Source organism: Pituophis catenifer, unplaced genomic scaffold (assembly GCF_029215685.1).
Source record: "Pituophis catenifer annectens isolate HBS135680 unplaced genomic scaffold, rPitCat1.0.hap2 SCAF_2, whole genome shotgun sequence".
NCBI lineage: Eukaryota > Metazoa > Chordata > Lepidosauria > Squamata > Colubridae > Pituophis > Pituophis catenifer.
Window position 1 is genome coordinate 266,698,973 of NW_027256882.1, and position 20,420 is coordinate 266,719,392.

The following is a 20,420-nucleotide window of genomic DNA, read 5'->3' on the forward strand; positions in this document are numbered from 1 at the left end:
AAAAAAACTTCTCAAGATACGCAAAGCAACAATATTACAGCTTTTAGCAGGGTGGGAACACTAATGAACAGTTGCTGATCTGAGCTTATGTTATTTCAACTTCTGTTATTTCAACTATAATAAAAGTCCCAACCTACTATACACTCAGACTTTAAGAGGTCTTTCAACCAGGAAGGACAACTGGGAATGAATGAACTTCAATAATTCATTCAACAAAAACAAACCAAACTTTCCATCTCAACTCTAATCTTATTCATAAAATTTAACTACACCTAATGAATTCAATGTTAAAAGTCCATTTAATTTGCCAATAAATATCCTAGAATTATATTAGTTCCTAGAGTTTTAGTAGTCTTAATTAGAGCCCAACATTACCTGGTAAAATATTTATATTACTTAATGAAAATTATATAATCTAGTAGTGTATACTATTAAACATATTTTTTAAAAAAATACCTTGTAGGGAGTGAACCATTTCTAGAAGAACTGGAGTAAGCGTTTGATTATATTCATGAAAAATATCAATGAAAAGCACTTCTGTACATGGCTGAAAATGAATTAAAATAGTTTATTATAGAAAGCAAGTAACAATGGAGCAAATTAGCTTGAAGTAGTAAGAGACCTAACTAGGACATGAAAGCAGATGTACAAAGTGGTTAGATTAGTTCTATAATTTGCAGATATTATAATTAGTGAATATGTCCAATATGTCCATTATCACCTGCCTTAAGCATATATTGCAACACTGTTTTATCCTTGTATTGCTTCTTATTCCTGCAGTATTTTTCCCATTTCTTTGTCACCTTCATTTGTTATTTTCTTATTACAGTGCTTGCCATTTCAGAAGCATCACTTTACTGTCCAGTATACCAAATTCTACTTTTACAACTGAGTTCTGACATACAGGAAAATGTGTTTAAATATAGCTTAGGCTATTACTACATCACATTTCCAGTTAAATTATTGTTTTGGATACCCCTATGTAAAGTATATGTTATTGTTGCTTAGTGTGAAGCAATTTACTCCAACAGTAATTTAAAAGCAACGGTTCATTCAAATTGGAAAATCTTCAAACTGCTGTCAACATCCATGAAGGGCCATACTATGTAAAAAGTAAAAAAAATAACAAGACACCCCCCCCCCCCCACTCAACAGATATTGCAGTGTTTAGATTACAGGCAATTCTCAATTTACAAATATAACTGAGCCTGGAATCATGATCGTCAGATGTGGGGGTCATTAAGTGAGTAACCATGTGACTGCACCCAATCTTATGTTTTGAAGTGGTCATTAAGTGAATTCTGCAGTCATTAAATGAATATATTATACCCAATGGGTGTTTTTTGCTGGAAACCAAAAATAAACATTGGAAACTGGCAAAAAAGTGCAGCCATGTGATCATAGAGTGCTGCAAATGGTCATAAAGCCAGTTACCAAGTACCCAGAATGTAATTACCTGACCACGGGGAAGGGCTTTGGAACTTCAAAAACAGGACACAGATAGCTCTAGGGAGGTCCACTATAACTTCAACAATTGCTAAGTGATTTGATTGTTATACACAAAAGTCCACTCTCCTGATATTATCTTTAGCATGCAGTTAAAAAGTTTTCACTGGTTAATTTTCATATTTAAAAAAGGTTTTAATTTAAATTATATGCCATATACTTACCCGAATACTGTATTTCCAAGAATCACCTCCTGTTTCTTCAACAACTATATAATATGGGGAAAAAATACATTAAAATTTTATTTAAGAATGCAATATTTATCCTTTGGTATCACATTTTCTTGAATACACATATGAAATTAAAATTAAAATTAAACTGAAAGAATAAGACTTCTTACTAAAGCCTTCAGGGTCCTCTTCCCACATGGTTAGTTCTTCCTCAGTTAACAAGAAGTACTGAGTAACTAGCCGCCTGCATATCTCCGTTAATGTTGGATATGTAAAGAATGATGCCTTTATTTTATGAGCTTCAAGAGTTTCAGGACTGCTATCTGCAGTAAAATAGTTCACAAAAAAAAATATGTATTCTACTAATATATTGGAAAGGACTAAGCAATTATGAATACCACTGAACTAAAAAAATTACCTTCTATATTTTTGGATGGCTTATAAGCATAATTTTTGACAATCATCTTAATCAGATTCATGCATTGGACAATGAAACGCTCAAAAACAACTCCATCGCCAGCCTCAGTGAAAACATAGCTTACAGAAAATTCCAATGATCTCTGAATTAGAGACGTGAATGAAAATGGATGTTGGTCCAAGAAGTCTAAAAGCTAAAAGTTGAAAATATATACGTGTACATGAGAATACCACTCCAAAAATGTTAAGATTAATATAATAATAATAATAATAAGAGGTGAAAGTAATATGGGTAACTTTCAGAATAACAAATGGTTTATTTTAAAATACACCAGTCATATTTGGCATTTAAAGTTTAGTAGTTTATTAACATTTAACAGAATTATTAAACGAAATAATTCCAATTTCAAATTTTCATTTAAAACATTCTGCAGCTTATACAAAGATTCATCCATTTTAGATCAGGGATGGTTTTCCATGTATTCTTTTTCCAGACTATGAAGAAAACAATGTAGTAGCTTAAATATTCTTTGTTGGGTGGCATATACAACTTTTTAAATCAGGTATTATGTGGATTGCTGAATCTGCAGTTTCTCTTCCTTATGTGGTTTGGATGATAAGAAAAAGTAATTCTTAAGAATTCTGGAGAAGCCCACATTGAAGGCTTGGACCAGAATTTATAAAATCCATAATGTAGATTGATGTCTATCAGTACTGTTTGCACTTAGCCTCTCTTTCTGGCCTCACACAGCTAAGCAAGACAAGGAAGCAAGAATACAGACTTTAGTAAGATATTGGGGTAAATACAGAATATGGGAACCTGCAAAGAAATTCACAAACTTCATTTATAATGAATTCATTGGAGTCTCTAATTCTAATAACTCTCCAATTATTTTCTCTTCACTGAACCCATGTTACACTTATTTATGCAAATCACATTTTGTAAGACAGCATTTTCTACTAATACTGATTATTATTAATATAATAGCATAGTTGTTACATTAAAAACTGCTAAAAATCTTAAGAATTAATTTATCTAAAATTTTCAAAAGATTGGTAGTTATAGAAACTTACCACTTTAGTGAAAAGGATTATAGTTTTTTCTAGCCGATCTCTACAGGCATTATCTGTTTCAATGTTTTTACCTGATAAATAAAATTAATTTATAAGTATAAAAATATCAGTCATGCTTAGACAGACCTATGAATTTAATTCAAATGAACCAATATTTGTTAAAAACTACTGACAAAAAATTCACATTTATCTAATATAGCAAAATCCATAATTTAGGAATGAAGAAGCAGTAGAAAGATCTGCTTAGGACTCCAGAGGCCCCTGGATGAAATGGATTATCTGGACCTCTTCCAGTAAGGTTTCAGGCCCAGATAAGGGACAGAAACAGCACATTTGGATGACATCTTCACACTTTTGGATGACCTCTGATAGATTAACCAATTCAAAGTGTTGCTTATCATATTTAAAGTCCTTCATGGCATGGGACCAGGTTATCTGAGGAACTGCCTCATCCCAATCACATTGTCTCAGCCTATCAGGTAAATCACAGAGGGTACATTGAGGAATCCTTTCAGTTGAAGAGTTTTGACTGGAGGGATCTAGGAAAAAAGCCTTCTCTGCCATTGCCCGCAGGGTCTAGAACACCATATCCTCAGATGAGGCGGGACCCCTCCTTCCAGCCCTGCAAAAGCATGTTGCCAAAATTGGCATTGCCAATTGGAATAGGAGTTGAAGAGAGGTAGGCGACCATGGGGGATGGTCAGTGACTCGAGAAGGCTGCCTCTGTCTTTAACTACTTTTAGTTTTAACTTTGTTCTTAATTGTTCTAACTCTGCTCTTATTAATTCTTTTATATTACTTTTTATATTTTTATTATAAAGTGCCCAGAATCACTGAGGTGGGATGGGCAATATAGAAATGTGATAAATACATAAATAAATCAATAAATGATCTGCATTATTTAAGATTCAAGTGAATTTGCCAGGAGTGAATTTACAATTAAATTCAAGATTTAGAGCTGCCATTCCTCAGAGATTAATGGAAGGCAAGATACTATAAATACAACAAGAACATAAAATCCATTTATCTTTAACAAAAGAATCCAAGATTTATTTTAATATATATTAGGATCAAATCTGAATTATTGTGTCTCTTTTACAACATGAAAACTATTTAGTTAAATTGTCTGTTTATATAACAACTGTTTCCAATAATAAAGTATTTCATTAAGAGACCGTTTAGATAAGAAGTTTCAAAATATTCTGAAGAGATTTACTAAAAACTCAAATCTCTGAAATCAAACAGGACTGGTCCCTATGCACAGATTTGTATCCCGAAGTCTTAAAATACTTACTGCATTCCAAAAATTGTTTTAATCGTACAAATACTGCATGAAGAAATCCCTTGAGGAGGTAAAAACAAAAGACGCAAATTGTGTTATATTTGCTTTAAAGAATAATTATATTTGTTGCATTAAAGCATCCAAAGCAACATGTAAAGGAACAAGAATAGGGTAACTTGAACACAGAAAATATAAATCATTCTTAAAATTATCAGCTAGATATTGATTCTAATCATTTTTCTCCAACATAACACTTCCAAATATCTTGAATGCTACTGGTTCCAATTTAGATATACTAATAAGGCAATATTGTTTATAGCTAATCAAACAAACTAATAAACCTGTATCTCTTTATAGTAGGAGTACATAAAGTACAATCCCAAATTTTTGAGTGAAGTGCAGAACCCCTTCCTAGACAACGGAAAGAGAGTCATGTTAATCTATGGTAACAACAAATCAAGAGTCTGGTAAAACTTTTTCCAACACATCTTCTTAAAAGCATATGCTTTTATGAGCTGCAGTTCATTTGATCAGTGCCAGAGTGACTCTCATTCTATATGAATACATCTGATGAAATGAGTATGGCTCAGGAGTTTGTCTTTTTAATAAATGTGCTAGTTGGAAAAGGTGCTACTACTACACTCTTAGATTTTTTAAAAGCCCTTCATGAAATGTTATCAAACTAATATTTTTAATGTCACAAGGGGAGAAAATTATTAACTACACAAAGAATATAGTTCTTTTCCCTGTCTACTTGTGCAGCACAATTCCTAGCACACTGTTCAAAGATCAAAGGCCCAACACCTGAAGCATCTCTTCCTTTTTTTCTAACAAGACAGAATTTGAATTCTATGTTATTCAAGAAGTCATTGGAAAGGGGAGGGGGAGAAATCCTTCCAGATTTAACCACTCGTGTAGCAAGAAATACGAGCAGAAGCTCTTTAATAATATGAGTTTGGTGTTATCATTATACTCAAACACAACTTTAGACATCTAAGAATATACAGTATTTACCTCTTTTTTAATAGCTACTTCATTTACAAAAAATAAACACTTACTTACCATCACTTCTATGTTTTTATGAGGCTCCACAAACCCATGAACTGTCAACTTGCGAAGCACTGAAAAATTAAAACAGTCTTATTCCGTACATCATAAAAGTTATTCATTGGCCTGGTTTTATTTTTTAATATACTTTATTGAATTTCTACAAGAATTTAAACATAAAAAGCAACAAAAAAATAATTTAAAGGGAAAAAATTAGGAAGGGAAAGGTCCAAAAAATAAGGAAAAAGGAAAAAATAAGAAAAGGATAACTTCTAATTTTCTTTGATATACAAATATAAAATGCATTAGCCTTTTGATCTAAAATTCAATAGTACACAATATTTCCATAATAATAAACAATTCTAATCATTATTCCAATTACTGCCTTGTAATGAAACATTCTTTATAATGATGTCTTATTGTGAACAAGGAAAGGAAACAAGCCAGTATTCTCACTCAAACACTAACTTCAAGTTATCCTTCAATGTCTAAATATGATTATCATGTAATAAACAACACTCTCACAATTTTAATTTTTCAAAATCAAATATCTTCAAAGCTTTTAACATTTGTCAGGACAATTTTAGTATTGTAGTTTATATACAAAGAACTAGTAAAAAAATTAAAATCCATTCATCTTAATAATTCAGAATTTTTTTAATGTTGTTACAAGAAAGTATAGAATTCTTTCACAAACTTATCCTTGTCTGACAACTCAACAGGCATTCAAAGCACTCAGAAAAAAATATATCATTTAAATTTCTACAGATAGTCCTCAATTTATAAATGGACCAGAATTTTCACTGTGAAGCAATATTGTTCAAAGCAAGAGAACATGTGACTGCATCATTTAGTGACCATAATCACAGCACTCTCCATTGCCACAATTAACTGAGAATCACGGGTCATTAAGTGATTACCCACCAATTCAAGCCATTTTCTCCCAGCCCAAGGACTGCCTCAGTCACCTATCTCTCCCCATCTCTGACCTTTGCAATATACTTCCACCTCGAGCCTTGTCAGGATCAAACTCCAGACTGCGGACAGAGTTAGCCTACAATACTACATTCTAACTTCTGCACCACCAAGGCTTCTGTTTTGAATTATCTTTGATAATCAAAGGATAATTTAAGAAAAATGGAAGATGCTTTTTTTTAACCTAAGAGATTGATCAATTCTTTAAACTAACCTCCTCCCCAAGATAGCATGTCCTATGCTAAAGATGAAAATCTGAGACTGTATTTCACAATACTATATTTTAAATATAGCATTTTTGTCAATTACCTTTCAATGATAAGAGAGTTCTTTCTAATGAATTACTCATAGTTGTTTCATCTCTAACACAAATCTGTTGAAGGAATGTATCTGTATGATGATTCCACAAGGAACAGGTAAAACTATAAATTCCAGAAGCTAACTGCAGAAATATAATTAGAAAAAACTTCATAGTTAAAATAAATATAGATGGAATAGGTTTTAGTAAATTAAATATAATCCAGATGTTACAAACTTAGAAAATTTAATTTAGCAACTTGATCCGTTTGTTGGGATACACAAGCATATTTACCCAGAACAAGTCTTATTTAGTAAGCTGTTCTTCTCTCAGCATCCAAAAATATTTGTCAAGTTAAAACAAATCAGGAAGTTGAAATGCCAGTTAATATAAAATACATGAACCAAGAAACCAGATTTGTCATTCCCCTCAAAAAGGAAGATTTTTAAACCAACCTAAAATCTTAACCTCAAAAATTATTCTTTATTGGGATTGTCTACAGTTTGGGGTTACCGATATCTCTGGAGCATATCATCGTGATTTCTAAATGCCACCTTTAGATGAGATAGGCAGCACATAAATCTAATAACTAGCGAACTAAAATAAAAATGAAGTCATCCTCAGAATGACAGATTTTGTCAATATGCCTCATCAGTTTTTTAAAACATTTAAAATTTGAAAATTTCAACACTAGGTTTTTGATCTATCTTGAAGAACAGAAAAAATAAGCAGAAAGGTGTAAAATGTTTTTAATATGAATTATTTTTAGCTTGAAATTACATTCTTCAATTTTGAAGCAAAGATGCTCTGACCTCACAAAAAACATGTCCAGATTAAAATGGCTGAATGGAATTAGAAACAGAACCAGTTCAAGGTAAAAACTAACCCCAAGGGGCCAAATCATCTTATTCCAGAGAGGGGCATTTTGAACTCAAAATTATTCAACTCTTGAATTATGTTCACATTTAGCAATGAAACAATATATCCAATAAAGTGAAGTTTCATACTTACATCATAGAAAAGTTTTCTATCTGCAGCAAGCCGTTTAGATGCTAAAGTCTTTGTAACATGATAGAAGGTAAGTAAAGCTCTATGTTGGCGAAGGTCATCTTGAATTTTAACAGCTTCTACAAGGGTAGGAATAAGTTCTGGCCACTGTCTAGGACAATCAAGCCTAGCAACTTTTGCAATCAGTACAGAAATTTGTGTGGCAATCTGCAAAGATAGTCAAACAAAATACTCAACATTAAGCTACCAGACATACTGAGCTATAATCAAAACAGAATCACATCTATTGAAAATTCAGCAACATTGTGTCATACATTGCAGAAAAAAATAAACATAGGATTAAGGCTGTAAAATCTAATCTGTTAACACAAATAGACTGAGAAAGAAAATAGTATAGTATGGAACAAACTCACTCATTTTTCCAAGCCAATCTATACAAAATACTATTTTCTTTCTCAACAGTTTCTCCCCAAAATAGTGGATTAATTTTCCATGACTATTGTACACAGCTGCAACTGCATTTGGAATGATTCTATTTTTCTAAAATATTTTTGTACATCCATAAACCTTGGGGGCTTTTCCATGTCATCTATTCTCTTATATGCAGATGGAACTATTTTGACTGTTGATTAATGTCCCGGGGTGGGGAGATGGCATATAAAATGCACACTATGTGGTTAAAATGTGTTTACTTTGACAGTGAAATTTATGATCTACATATCAAAAATAAGAGAAAATAAGACACAGCTAGAAAATATACTGTATATGTAGTGAAAGACAGAGAAGGATAGTGTACATTTCTAGGGAAAGTGTATTTGGCACAGAAATTCTACTTTTTATGAAGTACTATTAATTTTGATGAAATAACTTTGATGAAAGAAAATGTTACTATAATATTTTAATGAGCAATGTTTCTGTGTGTGTGTGTGTGTGTGTGTGTGTGTGTGTGTGAGAGAGAGAAAGAGAGAGAGAGAGAGAGAGAGAGAGAGAGACGGACGGAGACAGACAGACAGACAGACATGGGTTTTGTTTCTCCAAATAATTATAGGACTGGTATAGTTGGTGGCACAGGAGTAACAAATCTAAGAATTAGAAAGTTTTCAGATTTTTCAAATAGAATTAATAACTTTTTTGCACTAAATTCCTGAAAAGTTCCTTCCAGTCAATGCTGATATTATTACTGGGGTGGAGGGCCAATTAAATGATTAAACATAAAGCAATTTCCTTTCCCATCTTTTTCCAAATAAAACCCTACTATGAGTATTTTTTTTAAAAAAATATTTTCAATCTACTATAAATACACAATGCAAAGTGAAAGAACACTTTCATTCTAGGGATTTTTTAGTACTAACAATATTTTTTAAGTTTTCACAAGATTGTGACAAGCAGTTATTTTGAGATTGAAATGGTTATACTCAAAATTTCTTCCATACTTCATAGTATCTTCTCAGAACAGCTAATTCCAAAATGGCTAAGTAATTCTGAGTAGGGGTCAGTACACCCTTATCTACTGTGATCATTGTTTTGAAAAAAAACATAAAGGAAAAACCTAAAGAAGAGATAAATCTGGATTGTTCATAATGATTAAAATTGTTCATGTTTTACAAAGGAAAATTCAAGAGCAAAACAAAGGAATTAAATAAATAAATAAATAAATCTGAAATGATCGACTGTCCTTTATAATAAAGGATATATGGTCACAAATGAAGGCAAATGGTCACTTTACCGATGTCACACTTTTGTTACAAAAGTGCATACACAACTACCATTATTAGAAATAATACATAAAATAATACATAAAACTTATAAAAGAAATGTACATGGTGACTTGATCTTAGTTTAGTTGACATGTAAGATTGAACCCATTTAATTTTAAAATATTTTTTCACAAAAATACAGTCTCAAAAAAGCATTAATAGATCCAATTTTCATATAATCACTAACCTGATTTACTGGTTCATTGAAATTAGCAATAAGTCCTGCACGCAGAGTAGATTTCTCTTCTTCTGACAGAGCACTGTTTATTGGAAAATTAAAGCCTATATTAGAAATGATCATGCAAACTTTAAAGAGAGGTTTCTATGATCAGCAAGATTAATGCAATACTGTAGAATATTTTACAAAAATGTATTTTGAACTATAAAGGTAATCCTTAAATTACAATCCTCATTCAATGACTGTTCAAAATTGTGATGGTGCTGAACTGGGGTGGGGGCTTACAACAATTTTTTTTATATAACATATTTATATAAAGAGTGTGTAGGATGATACTAGAACCCAAACACATAAATTCAAAATAAATTCATAATTTTGATTTAATCAACCTTTGCTCATTAGGTTCCAAATAAGTATAAAGAATAGTGGCTGAAAACCTTAAATTTTAACAATACTCTTGTACAGGAAATCTGATAAAACACAGATCCTTGGCGAGATTTTAAATTGGAAGGGGTTAACATAGAGATGAAAGGAAAAATACAGGAAAAATGGCATACAGCAAAGAGAGAGTTATGGGTTTTTTTAGGGAAATTTTTAATAGGTTTTTAAGGGATTCTGGGAGGGGGGTGGGTTTGGGGGAAGACCCGCGGGGGAGGGTATCTGGGCCAGCCGAGGGGCGTGGCATGGGAGGTGCGGACTCAGGGGTCAAGGAGGGGGTTAGAGCTCATGATACAGATGGCCATGACATCGATACTGTAGGTGGGAGGGGCAGATATGGCGGGAGCAGGGGGCCACATCATCTTGCAGGAGTGCGTCCTCGCTGGTTGCAAGCGGTGGCACGCTCCGGCCCCCAAAGCTCTTCTCGTTCCCCAGGTTGTACCCTCCTCGGAACCTCGGGCCCCAGGCCTTCGGCTGATCCTGTGCAACGCCAGGTCCGTGGTAAATAAAGCCCCCCTCATTTGTGACCTCATTCAGGAGGGGGGTGCAGACCTGGCGGGTATTAGGGAGACCTGGTTGGGCCAGGAGGGGGGAGCCCCCCTTGTTGATATGTGCCCACCCGGTTTCCGTGCATTCCATCAGCCAAGGTCACGGGGAGGGGCGGAGGGATGGCGGTTGTCATTAACGAGGGTCTTGGACCAAGGGAGGCCACTGTTCCTCAGACGGCTGGAGTGAGTCCCTCCTTGTGAAGTGGGGTCATAGGGTGCAGTTGGGCTTGCTAGTCACGTACCTGGCTCCCTGCCACGTGGCAGCAGCCCTGCCCGAGCTGCTCAACGTTATAGCCGCAGTGGCGGTTGACACCCCCAGGCTTATGGTCATGGGGGATTTTAACCTGCCATCAGTCGGCGAGACGTCTGAGATGGCTCGGGAGTTCATGGCTTCCATGACGGCTATGGACCTGACCCAGTTAATTTATGGCCCTACTCACAGGGGGGGACACACACTGGACCTGGTTTTTGTCCCTGGACAGTGGTTGAGTGATCTTGAGATAGGGGATATAGCTATTGAAACCTTGTCATGGTCAGATCACTCCCTCCTTCGCCTGGACCTTCGAACCGCCACACCCCACCGCAGGGAGGCGGAACCTACCAGGTGGTTCCGCCCCAGGCGCCTGATGGATCCTGATAGGTTCCAGATGGAGCTTGGGCCATTTCCTGAGGTTCGGGCACACGACTCGGCTGAGGACTTAGTAGCCGCCTGGGATAGGGCGGCTGCTGGGGCTTTGGACTGAGTCGTGCCTTTGCGGCCTCTGACCCCGGCGCCGGTCTCACCTGGCTCCTTGGTATACTGAGGAGCTGAGGGAGATGAAGCGCCAGAAAAGACGCCTAGAGAGCAGTTGGAGGGCTAGTCGTTCTGAATCCGACCGGACACTGGTAAGATCTCATATTAAGAATTACCTAGTGGCGATAAAAGTAGAGAAGAGAAACTACTTTTCTGCTCTTATTGCGTCATCAGATAATCGCCCAGCCGCCCTGTTTAGGGTGACCTGCTCCCTGCTCCACCAGGGGGCGCGGGAGGACCCCTTGGAGGGTAGAGCTGAAGATTTTGTACAATATCTGTATGACAAAATCGCTCAGATTCGGGAACAGCTGGACTCTGACTGGGTAGATCTAGGGGAGATGACAGGGGCAAGTCCTGAGAATATTATATGGGAGGAGTTTGATTTTGTGACTCCCGAAAGCGTGGACAGGATACTGAGCAGACTGAGTGTGGCCACATGTTTATTGGACCCGTGTCCCTCCTGGTTGGTACTGGCCTCGCGGGAGGTGACGCGAGGCTGGCTCCAGGGGATTATAAATGCTTCTTTGAGTGAGGGTGTTTTTCCCGCCGCCTTGAAAGAGGCGGTGGTGAGGCCCCTCCTCAAGAAGCCCTCCCTGGACCCGGCTGTGTTAGCAAATTATCGTCCTGTCTCCAACCTTCGCTTTGTTGCGAAGGTTGTTGAGAGTGTGGTTGCCCGACAGCTGCCTCAGTACCTGGATGAATAGACTTATCTAGATCCGTTCCAGTCGGGCTTCAGGCCCGGGTACAGCACAGAGACGGCATTGGTCGCATTGGTTGATGATCTCTGGAGGGCTCGGGACAGGGGTTGCTCCTCTGTCCTGGTCCTATTAGACCTCTCAGCGGCTTTTGATACCATCGACCATGGTATCATGCTGCACCGGTTGGAAGGGTTGGGGGTGGGGGGCACTGTTTTACAGTGGTTCTCCTTTCTCTCCGACCGGTCGCAGTCTGTGTTGACGGGGGGCAGAGGTCGACCCCGAGGCCCCTTGAATGTGGGGTGCCGCAAGGATCAGTCCTCTCGCCCCTTCTGTTCAACATTTATGTGAAGCCGCTGGGTGAGATCATCCGTGGTTTTGGGGTGAAGTACCATCAGTACGCTGATGACACCCAGCTGTACATCTCCACCCCAGACCACCCCAATGATGCCTCGAGGTGATGTCCCGGTGCCTGGAGGCCGTACGGATCTGGATGGGGAGGAACAGACTCAGGCTCAACCCATCCAAGACCGAGTGGCTGTGGTTTCCGACGTCCCGATATAGTCAGTTGACGCCATCTCTGACTATTGGGGGCGAGTCGTTGGCCCCCACAGATGGGGTTCGCAACTTGGGCGTCCTCCTGGACTCGCGGCTGTCTTTAGAAGAGCATATGGCGGCCGTGGCCAGGAGGACGTTTTATCAGGTTCGCCTGATTCGTCAGTTGCGTCCCTTTCTGGATCGGGACTCGTTACGCACGGTCACTCACGCCCTCATCACCTCACGCCGGGATTATTGCAATGCTCTCTACATGGGGCTCCCCTTGAGGAGCACCCGGAGGCTCCAATTGGTCCAGAATGCAGCCGCGCGGGTGGTGACGGGAGCGATGTGGCGCTCCCATGTGACCCCCCTCCTGCGCGAGCTGCACTGGCTCCCAGTGGTCTTCCGGGTGCGCTTCAAGGTTTTGGTTACCACCTTTAGAGCGCTCCATGGCTCAGGACCAGGGTACTTACGAGACCGCCTTCTGCCACCAGTAGCCTCTCACCGACCAGTTCACTCCCATAGAGAGGGGCTCCTCACGGTGCCGTCGGCCAAACAATGTCGACTGGCGGCCCCCAGGGGGAGAGCCTTCTCTGTGGGGGCACCTGCCATCTGGAACGAGCTCCCCCCGGAGATACGGAGGATCCAAGACTTACGCATCTTCCGCCACGCCCTAAAAATGTTTTTATTCCAACAGGCTGGTCTGGCCTAACTCTCCCTTTTAAATTGGCTTTTAAATTGGGTTTTAAATGTTTTTTAGATAAATTGGATGTTTTTAATTTTTTGAGCCTAAATTATTTAATCTGTTTTTAATAGTTTTTAACTTTCGTATGTCTCTGTATTTTATTTTGGCTGTTCACCGCCCTGAGTCCTTTGGGAGTAGGGCAGTATACAAATATGATAAATAAAATAAATAAAATAAATAAATAAATAAATAAAAATTGAATTTGGTTAAGATTAGAGGTTAGGATGAAGGGTAATATTGGTTCTTAAAAAAAATAGAGAGAAGAAATATTATAGCAAAAAGGGAATATATAAAGTGTAAATTTAGTTGAAATTACTAAAAACTGCTTAAATTTGTTAACCGGTCAAATACTCTGTTCAGAAAAAATACATTGTATGTTTGTGTGTTTGTGTAAAAAATTTAAAAAAAATTTTTTTTAAACTAAAAACACAGATCCAGATTCAAAAATTATTTGCCCCTTCTTAGTGCAATACTTGCCTATATGTTTTATTAACAGTTTCAGATAATTTGAAAACAAGGTAACAGGTATCTCTTAGTGTATGTTATTGTAAAAACTGATTTCCCTTCTAGCTTATATTTCTCAGGATTTCACACAACTGCTATATTTGTGAAAAATTTTCAGACTTGTCACTTTTTAGGCAATGAGAACATTTATTCAACTGACAAAATGTGTAACAAGATAAAAAATAGTGAAAAAGAGGAATTAATATTACAAATATAAACAGGGACAATGTTTTCTAATGTGCTTTAAACATATAAATGAAGTGAATAATAAAAATGATTAAGTTCTTTTATAAAATTCATGTGTTGCAACACTGACATCTACAGGATAACAGAAATTCGATTCAATAGCAGTCTTATTTAATTATTTTCCTTATTACTAAATGATTTGAAAATGTTGACATTGTCTGTGAAGTTCATTAAAACTTGAAATTAATTAAAATATTACTAATCAGAATCAAAATAAACTAAATTAAAAAGAAAAAGTTAATATTCACAATAATTATCTTTAAAAAGAGGCTGATAATTTTCCCACTATATTATTTTTTTAATTTAACTTGTATATAAAAAGGTTTAAAAGTAGCAAAAGAGAACTTTAAGAAAAGTGATAAAGCAGATGAGAAGAACAGACAATATATCTGAAATACAGAGAATGAACTGGGCAAAAATACAAAAGGAGCAAGTTAATTTGTAACTTTTTGCAATGAGGAACTGAAATACATTTATAGTCATCAGTTATTTAGTCTACTGTTTGCTAGATGCAGGGAACAGGAGTGTGGCAAAATAACCCAAACATTTATCCCTTTCTGTTTATATATGTGGAGACAGATGATACTGAAAACAACTACTATCATATTATAATAACCTTGAAGATCTAAGAAAGAAGCTCAGAGCTTGGGGCTCAACGGGTCTTCTGATCTTTTCTTCATTGAAAAAAAGAAGACTGCAAGTCAACTACTGATTGTAGGATACAATCAGTTACCAGGACAAGAGGTTTGTTCTTCCAAGCTTTCAGACTTATGCTAGAGCTCATCCTCAGGGAGTTTCTTAATCTACAGGATGTGTGCACTTGGCTGTTCTCACATCCTGGAGATTGAGAAGTTCCTTGAGGATGGGCTCCAGCATGAGTCTGAAAGCTTGGAAGAACAAACTTCAGGTCTTGGTGACCAACTCAGATTGGATCCTGCAACATTATCCTAGGATACATATATTTGCCTTCATTCATGAACTACTGACTACACAAATTATGTTGAAGGTAGAAATTTGGTTTCTGAAATCATGGTTATCTGAGTAATGGATTGCTGACATTGCTTGCTTCAAGTAAGGAAATTATTTTTAAAACTACAACTGCAGGGATGACAGAGAAGATTGGAAAGGGATTCCTTACTGCACTGCCATTCGTCTCCAATAGCGGTCAATTCCATTTTTGAAGTATAGAACAGCCAACCACCTCACATTTATATCCAAACTGTGGTTAGTGAATATGTTCTGTAACGAACAAAAAGAGTTTAGTATAACAGTAATACAGTATATACGGTGTGTCTTAGGTATTACACAAAGTTGAAATAATCTATATTCCCAAATTTTGTGGTAGTGGATGATGTACATAGAGAATTGTAGAGTTTAGAAAATGCTATAATTGTTGGCCTAATAAGATATATAGCATAAACTTAAAATTCACATTACTGACTAATGTTCTGACTTTGATTCCCAAGAAAATGTTGACATACGCAAGGCACAAACATCTGTCTGTAAATCTTAGAGCATCTCTCTTTTCCCAGGACTATTAGGCAATTACTGGAGGAACGCTTAATCTCAGGAAAAAATACTGCTGCTTTAAATAGTTGCAGAGAGATTATATATTCAAATAATATTTTCCAATTATTTCCACATAATTATAATTCATATGCAGAGTTGATCAATATATTTAAAATGTGATCAACTGCACAGAGCTACTGGGATGTACTTTATACTGAATTTATTAAAATATTTATTATTATTTGGTGATATATCTCTAGGAAAAATTATGTGTATTTTCTTCACATAATTCACTTTCAACCATCAAAAGGCATGCACTTCTTGGTTTAAGGATATCCTAAATCCTTTAATTTAAAGGAACTGATTATTATATATAAATTGAATAAATAAATAATCCACAACAGTTTGTTTGTTCATTTTACGGAAGCTTTTTTTAAATTGGGGCAGCATTCATCAAAGTTCATCAAAACAGACAACACAATCATACCGTGTTTCACCGAAAATAAGACTCTGTCTTATATTTTTTTGAACCCCAAAATAAGCGCTTGGCTTTATTTTTGGGGAGGTCTTATTATTTTGGGGCGCATGGAGCAAGATGGGGCTCCTCTTGTCATCTTATCTGATTTCCATCTCTGCATTTAAATATTTTCGAGAGGCTTATTTTAGTGCATGTGCTCAAAAGCCCGATTGGGCTTATCATCGGGGTATGTCTTATTTTCGGGAAAACAGGGTATATATTTGGTAGTAAAGTTCAAACAATGAACACATTATTTTTTTTTTAATTATAAGATACTAATTACCAATATACCCATAATAGCATCACATCTGTTCTGTAATACAGGTGTATTTAGGAACTGCTATAATAGATACAAAATATATACTCCTTATAGGAAAATAGCAAGAAGGTAAATAAAAAAGATGGTTATTAAGAGGTACTTGAACAAATGTAATTGCATTGTTTTAACTTACCAGCAAAACTGAATAGAAACCTGGTTGTGTCTCCCACTGTTTCAGTTGTTCCTCTGCTGGTTTTAATACAGAAGTATCTTGACTAGTAGCTTGGGTCAAGACTTGAAGAACAACATTACTGGCACTATGGAGATCCATGAAAATCTATCCAAAACATTTTTTAAAATGCATTGTTAGCTTTCCTAAGAGGTCCTATTGCTTCTTTTGTACTGATTTAAGTATTTACTAAATAAGAATTAGAGACAATCAAATTTACAAGTATTTTTAAAAATTTCTACAACAATTATTAGCAATAAACCTCATAAAAAAATACAGATCACAATAAAGAATTTGCATATTACCAGACTTATCTTATGTAATACAGTACTGGAAATATTGTGGGTGGCCATGTATAATGCAGTGCACTCTGGCATTATATACATGAACCTCAGGTTAAAAATCTTTATCCTTTCTCCCATACTCCTATACTCTCTCATATTCACAAACTAGGTATCAGTGACTTCAAATACTGAAAATATAAACATATGTAAGTGTAATCATAATGGTCACCCATTAAATAAATACAATTTTAAGTTATGCTCAAGGTCCAGCAAAAACATAGTACTGATTTGCTTTGTTCAATATTAGTCCCCATGCCAACAAGCTCTTAGATAAATGTGACAAATGATATAAAATATCCAGCTAATAGTTGAAAATATATGGAAAAAATTGAAATACTTTTAAGAGAGTGGGCATTAATGGAATATTTTCACAAAACAGAAATAACAGAATGCCAATTACTCATTAGCATAATTGCTCAAGAGCAACTTGCAGTAATCAAATTTTTTAAAATAACTTCAATATAATTCCAACTAAAAGCAGGAAGTAAATAAAACTGTCCTATAAAGGTCTGACTTAATAAAAGGCACAATTATAGTTAAACTTTCTGAAAATATATGCAATCTTTAATGCATGCTTACACTGCAAGTAGAAGGAAGATTGTTTTTTATAATCAATTGAAATAGCATGTGAAAGAAAAACCTGAATAATAAAGACACTATATTGACTCTATCTTGCATTTTGCTAATTTTCAGACACACTCTTCGTTCCTAAAACAATACTAAACTGAGAAACAACTTGTACGTCAAGTCAAGAACCACTTTACTTCAACATCTTGTCTCTCTAAAAGGCCAACCTTAAAAGGTCTATAAAGTACCTGAAAGCTGGAAACAGGGACATACCCTTCTTTCACCATTATTGCTCTGTAACTGATATTTGGAGGCCTGCTGCCCTAGGTTGAAGGTAATACTATCAGAGCTCCCCTCCATGCATTTATATAATCCTCTTTTAAAACCATCCAAGTTAGTGGCCATCATCACAGTTTTAGCAATGAATTCCACAAGTTAATTACATGTTGGGCAAAGCACTTTATTTTGTCTATGTTAAATGTCCTTGCATTTAGTTTATTAGATGGCTGGAAACCAGCTTCATATTAGAAGTGCCAACGTAACTCATTCACAGGGTAGTTTTGTGAGAAGAAAAACTAGATCAGTTCATATTTGGTCTTTGTACTGAGAAGACTTACTGAGCCTTCTAGAAATAAAACCTTTCAGAAAATCAAAGCAGCTGAACACAGAAACATCAGAAGAGGAGAGAAAAAGAGCACATGGATAAGAGGAATCTATGATGATGCAAATTAAGTTTTATATATTCTTAGGTACTGCATATCTGAGTGCACAAGCATAGATCCCCAATCATCACACTTTAAAGCAGTATCTCTCTCAATAGGTAATAATTATCCCACTAATGATATATATCAGCAGTCTAAATGTATGGTAGGCAAGTCCATTTAAATTTCTTCCTGGTGGCACTTCTCAACACACATGGAAAAAGTGATATGAAGCTATTTCAATGTCACAAAGATCTCCTAAATCAGTCTTCTGTTTTCCATTAATCTCATTCCTTTCCATGTGCTGTTCGTTTAGTGGTTGCTTCCATCCTGGGCTTTTATATATGCCACCTCAGGAGCCAGGTATAGGAGTTGAAGTTTATTTTGTGAAGCCAGGAATTCCTATCTATAATGGATCAATCAAGGAAATCTTGGGAGAGCATCTTTATAGAGAATAAATAAGAAGAGGAAAAGGTTGCAGCAGTAACTGATGCATCTAGAGTTAGATTCCTCACCAAATTTATCACTTGGCACTGTCAAGAATGACCCAAGGGCCTCTCCTTTCCCCCAATGTTTCAGAAGCTACCTCATCCATCTCATTTTTGTTTATTCAAGCAAAAGGGCATTGTTATTTTTCTAGCAAACACATAGGAAGTAGGGGGAGTTCTGGAATACTTTAGAACACATTCAAATTTCAGTTCAAGCCTGTGCACACAGAGTTCGGGAGAGTTTCATCTCTGTAAACATACACAGAAGTGAAATTTTACTGTGCTGTCCTATCTTATTAGACTAATTTATAAAAAAAATATAACAGAACAGTTGTATGGTATAAGAGTACTTTCTGGAGAGTTGTTTCTACTGTTGGAGGATCCAGACACTTTTAAAGAATAAGAAGTGAAAGGTTGAAAATATACTGTACTAAAATATGTGCTCTGTACAAAAACAGCTGAATCCATAAGCATCACCCACAATCATTCTGCATAATTATTTTTTTCTCTTTAAAAGATTACATTTTTATATTGTTCCAAAACATGGAAGCCTGCTTGTTGGTTTGAGTCTCCTAAACTTAAAAGGGTCGCCAATGTCCGATGATGGATCGCCAACGTCCGATGACGGATATGGCACAAGAAGAAGAACAAACTTAAAAGAGAAGAGGATTGGGGTTCATAAGAATGAATTATTTAAATTAAGTTACTTGACTGAGTGGAGTTCCCTATTGCAACTGCCTTTTCCATTATAACGCAAGTATTATAAATTCCCCCTTTTAATAAATCAGGTGCAACCTAGGAGGGAACAATTTCTTTGGGTATCGGTGACCAGCTTTTCTTCGTATTCTAGGAGAAGCGAGACCTTTGTGGGTGCTACACTTTGGCGAGACGTCCAGTCATAGGACAGTTAACCAAGGTTTCGGGGTATGAGAAAGAAAAAGAGCACCGATAAGGCAAAGCATCTCCTAGTGAGAAAATAAAGTCTCCACAGGGCCGCTGGTCGCTCCCTCAGGACTGCCCAAGCCCATCCACGTTTCAGGACTCGAGCCCGTTCACCACTAGCGGCCGAGGTCTGCTTCTTCGGCTCATTTCAGTCCCGACAGGCCACCCGCCGCCTCAGGATGTGGGGCCTTCGCTGGATCGCATCCTGACCGGACGGGAAGGAGGGACGGGGCGTGTCCTCGTCCTCTCCCCTCCCTCACTTACCGGTGAAGCCGCCGCTCCTTCACGGGCGTCCTCAGTCTGGCGCACGCGCCTTCCGCTGGTTCCGAAGCTCGCGCCACCAGCCTCTGCTCACCCACCACCGTGCCGCGGCAGTTCGGCGCGCTATGTACGTCATCGCTCTGCGCTTCTCTTCCCCCAATGGGCCTCTTTCCCTCCCCCACCCCCCACTCACGCTTCTCGTTCCGCAGGCCCGCCCGCTTCTCTTTTTCGGGACGATTCCGGCGCCTGAGAAGAGGGGAAGAAAAGTCCCTCGAGATAATAAAAGCAGGCTAAAAGCGCATTTGAAAAGGAAAAGTGGGCGGGAACTTTTGTTTTGTTTTGTTGGAGATGTGGGAGAAAAACGCAGCTTCCACCTTTTTGTGGC

The 20,420-nt window shown here is 37.0% G+C and overlaps 1 protein-coding gene across 1 annotated transcript in view; it reads right to left on the reverse strand.

Annotated features, from left to right (window-relative positions):
* Positions 1-20,121, reverse strand: part of IPO11 (importin 11) — a 66,289-nt gene extending 46,168 nt beyond the window's left edge. Inside the window, exons 1-13 of the mRNA XM_070935864.1 lie at positions 20,039-20,121; positions 16,697-16,840; positions 15,357-15,457; positions 9,722-9,794; positions 7,781-7,984; positions 6,781-6,913; positions 5,512-5,570; positions 4,462-4,510; positions 3,168-3,238; positions 2,095-2,287; positions 1,847-1,999; positions 1,671-1,714; positions 457-547 (exon numbers count right to left, since the gene is read on the reverse strand). Coding sequence (XP_070791965.1) covers positions 457-547; positions 1,671-1,714; positions 1,847-1,999; positions 2,095-2,287; positions 3,168-3,238; positions 4,462-4,510; positions 5,512-5,570; positions 6,781-6,913; positions 7,781-7,984; positions 9,722-9,794; positions 15,357-15,457; positions 16,697-16,834 — 1,309 coding nt within the window. The 5' untranslated portion in view covers positions 16,835-16,840; positions 20,039-20,121. The remainder of the gene's footprint in view (positions 1-456; positions 548-1,670; positions 1,715-1,846; positions 2,000-2,094; positions 2,288-3,167; positions 3,239-4,461; positions 4,511-5,511; positions 5,571-6,780; positions 6,914-7,780; positions 7,985-9,721; positions 9,795-15,356; positions 15,458-16,696; positions 16,841-20,038) is intronic.
* Between the last annotated feature and the right edge of the window lie 299 nt (positions 20,122-20,420).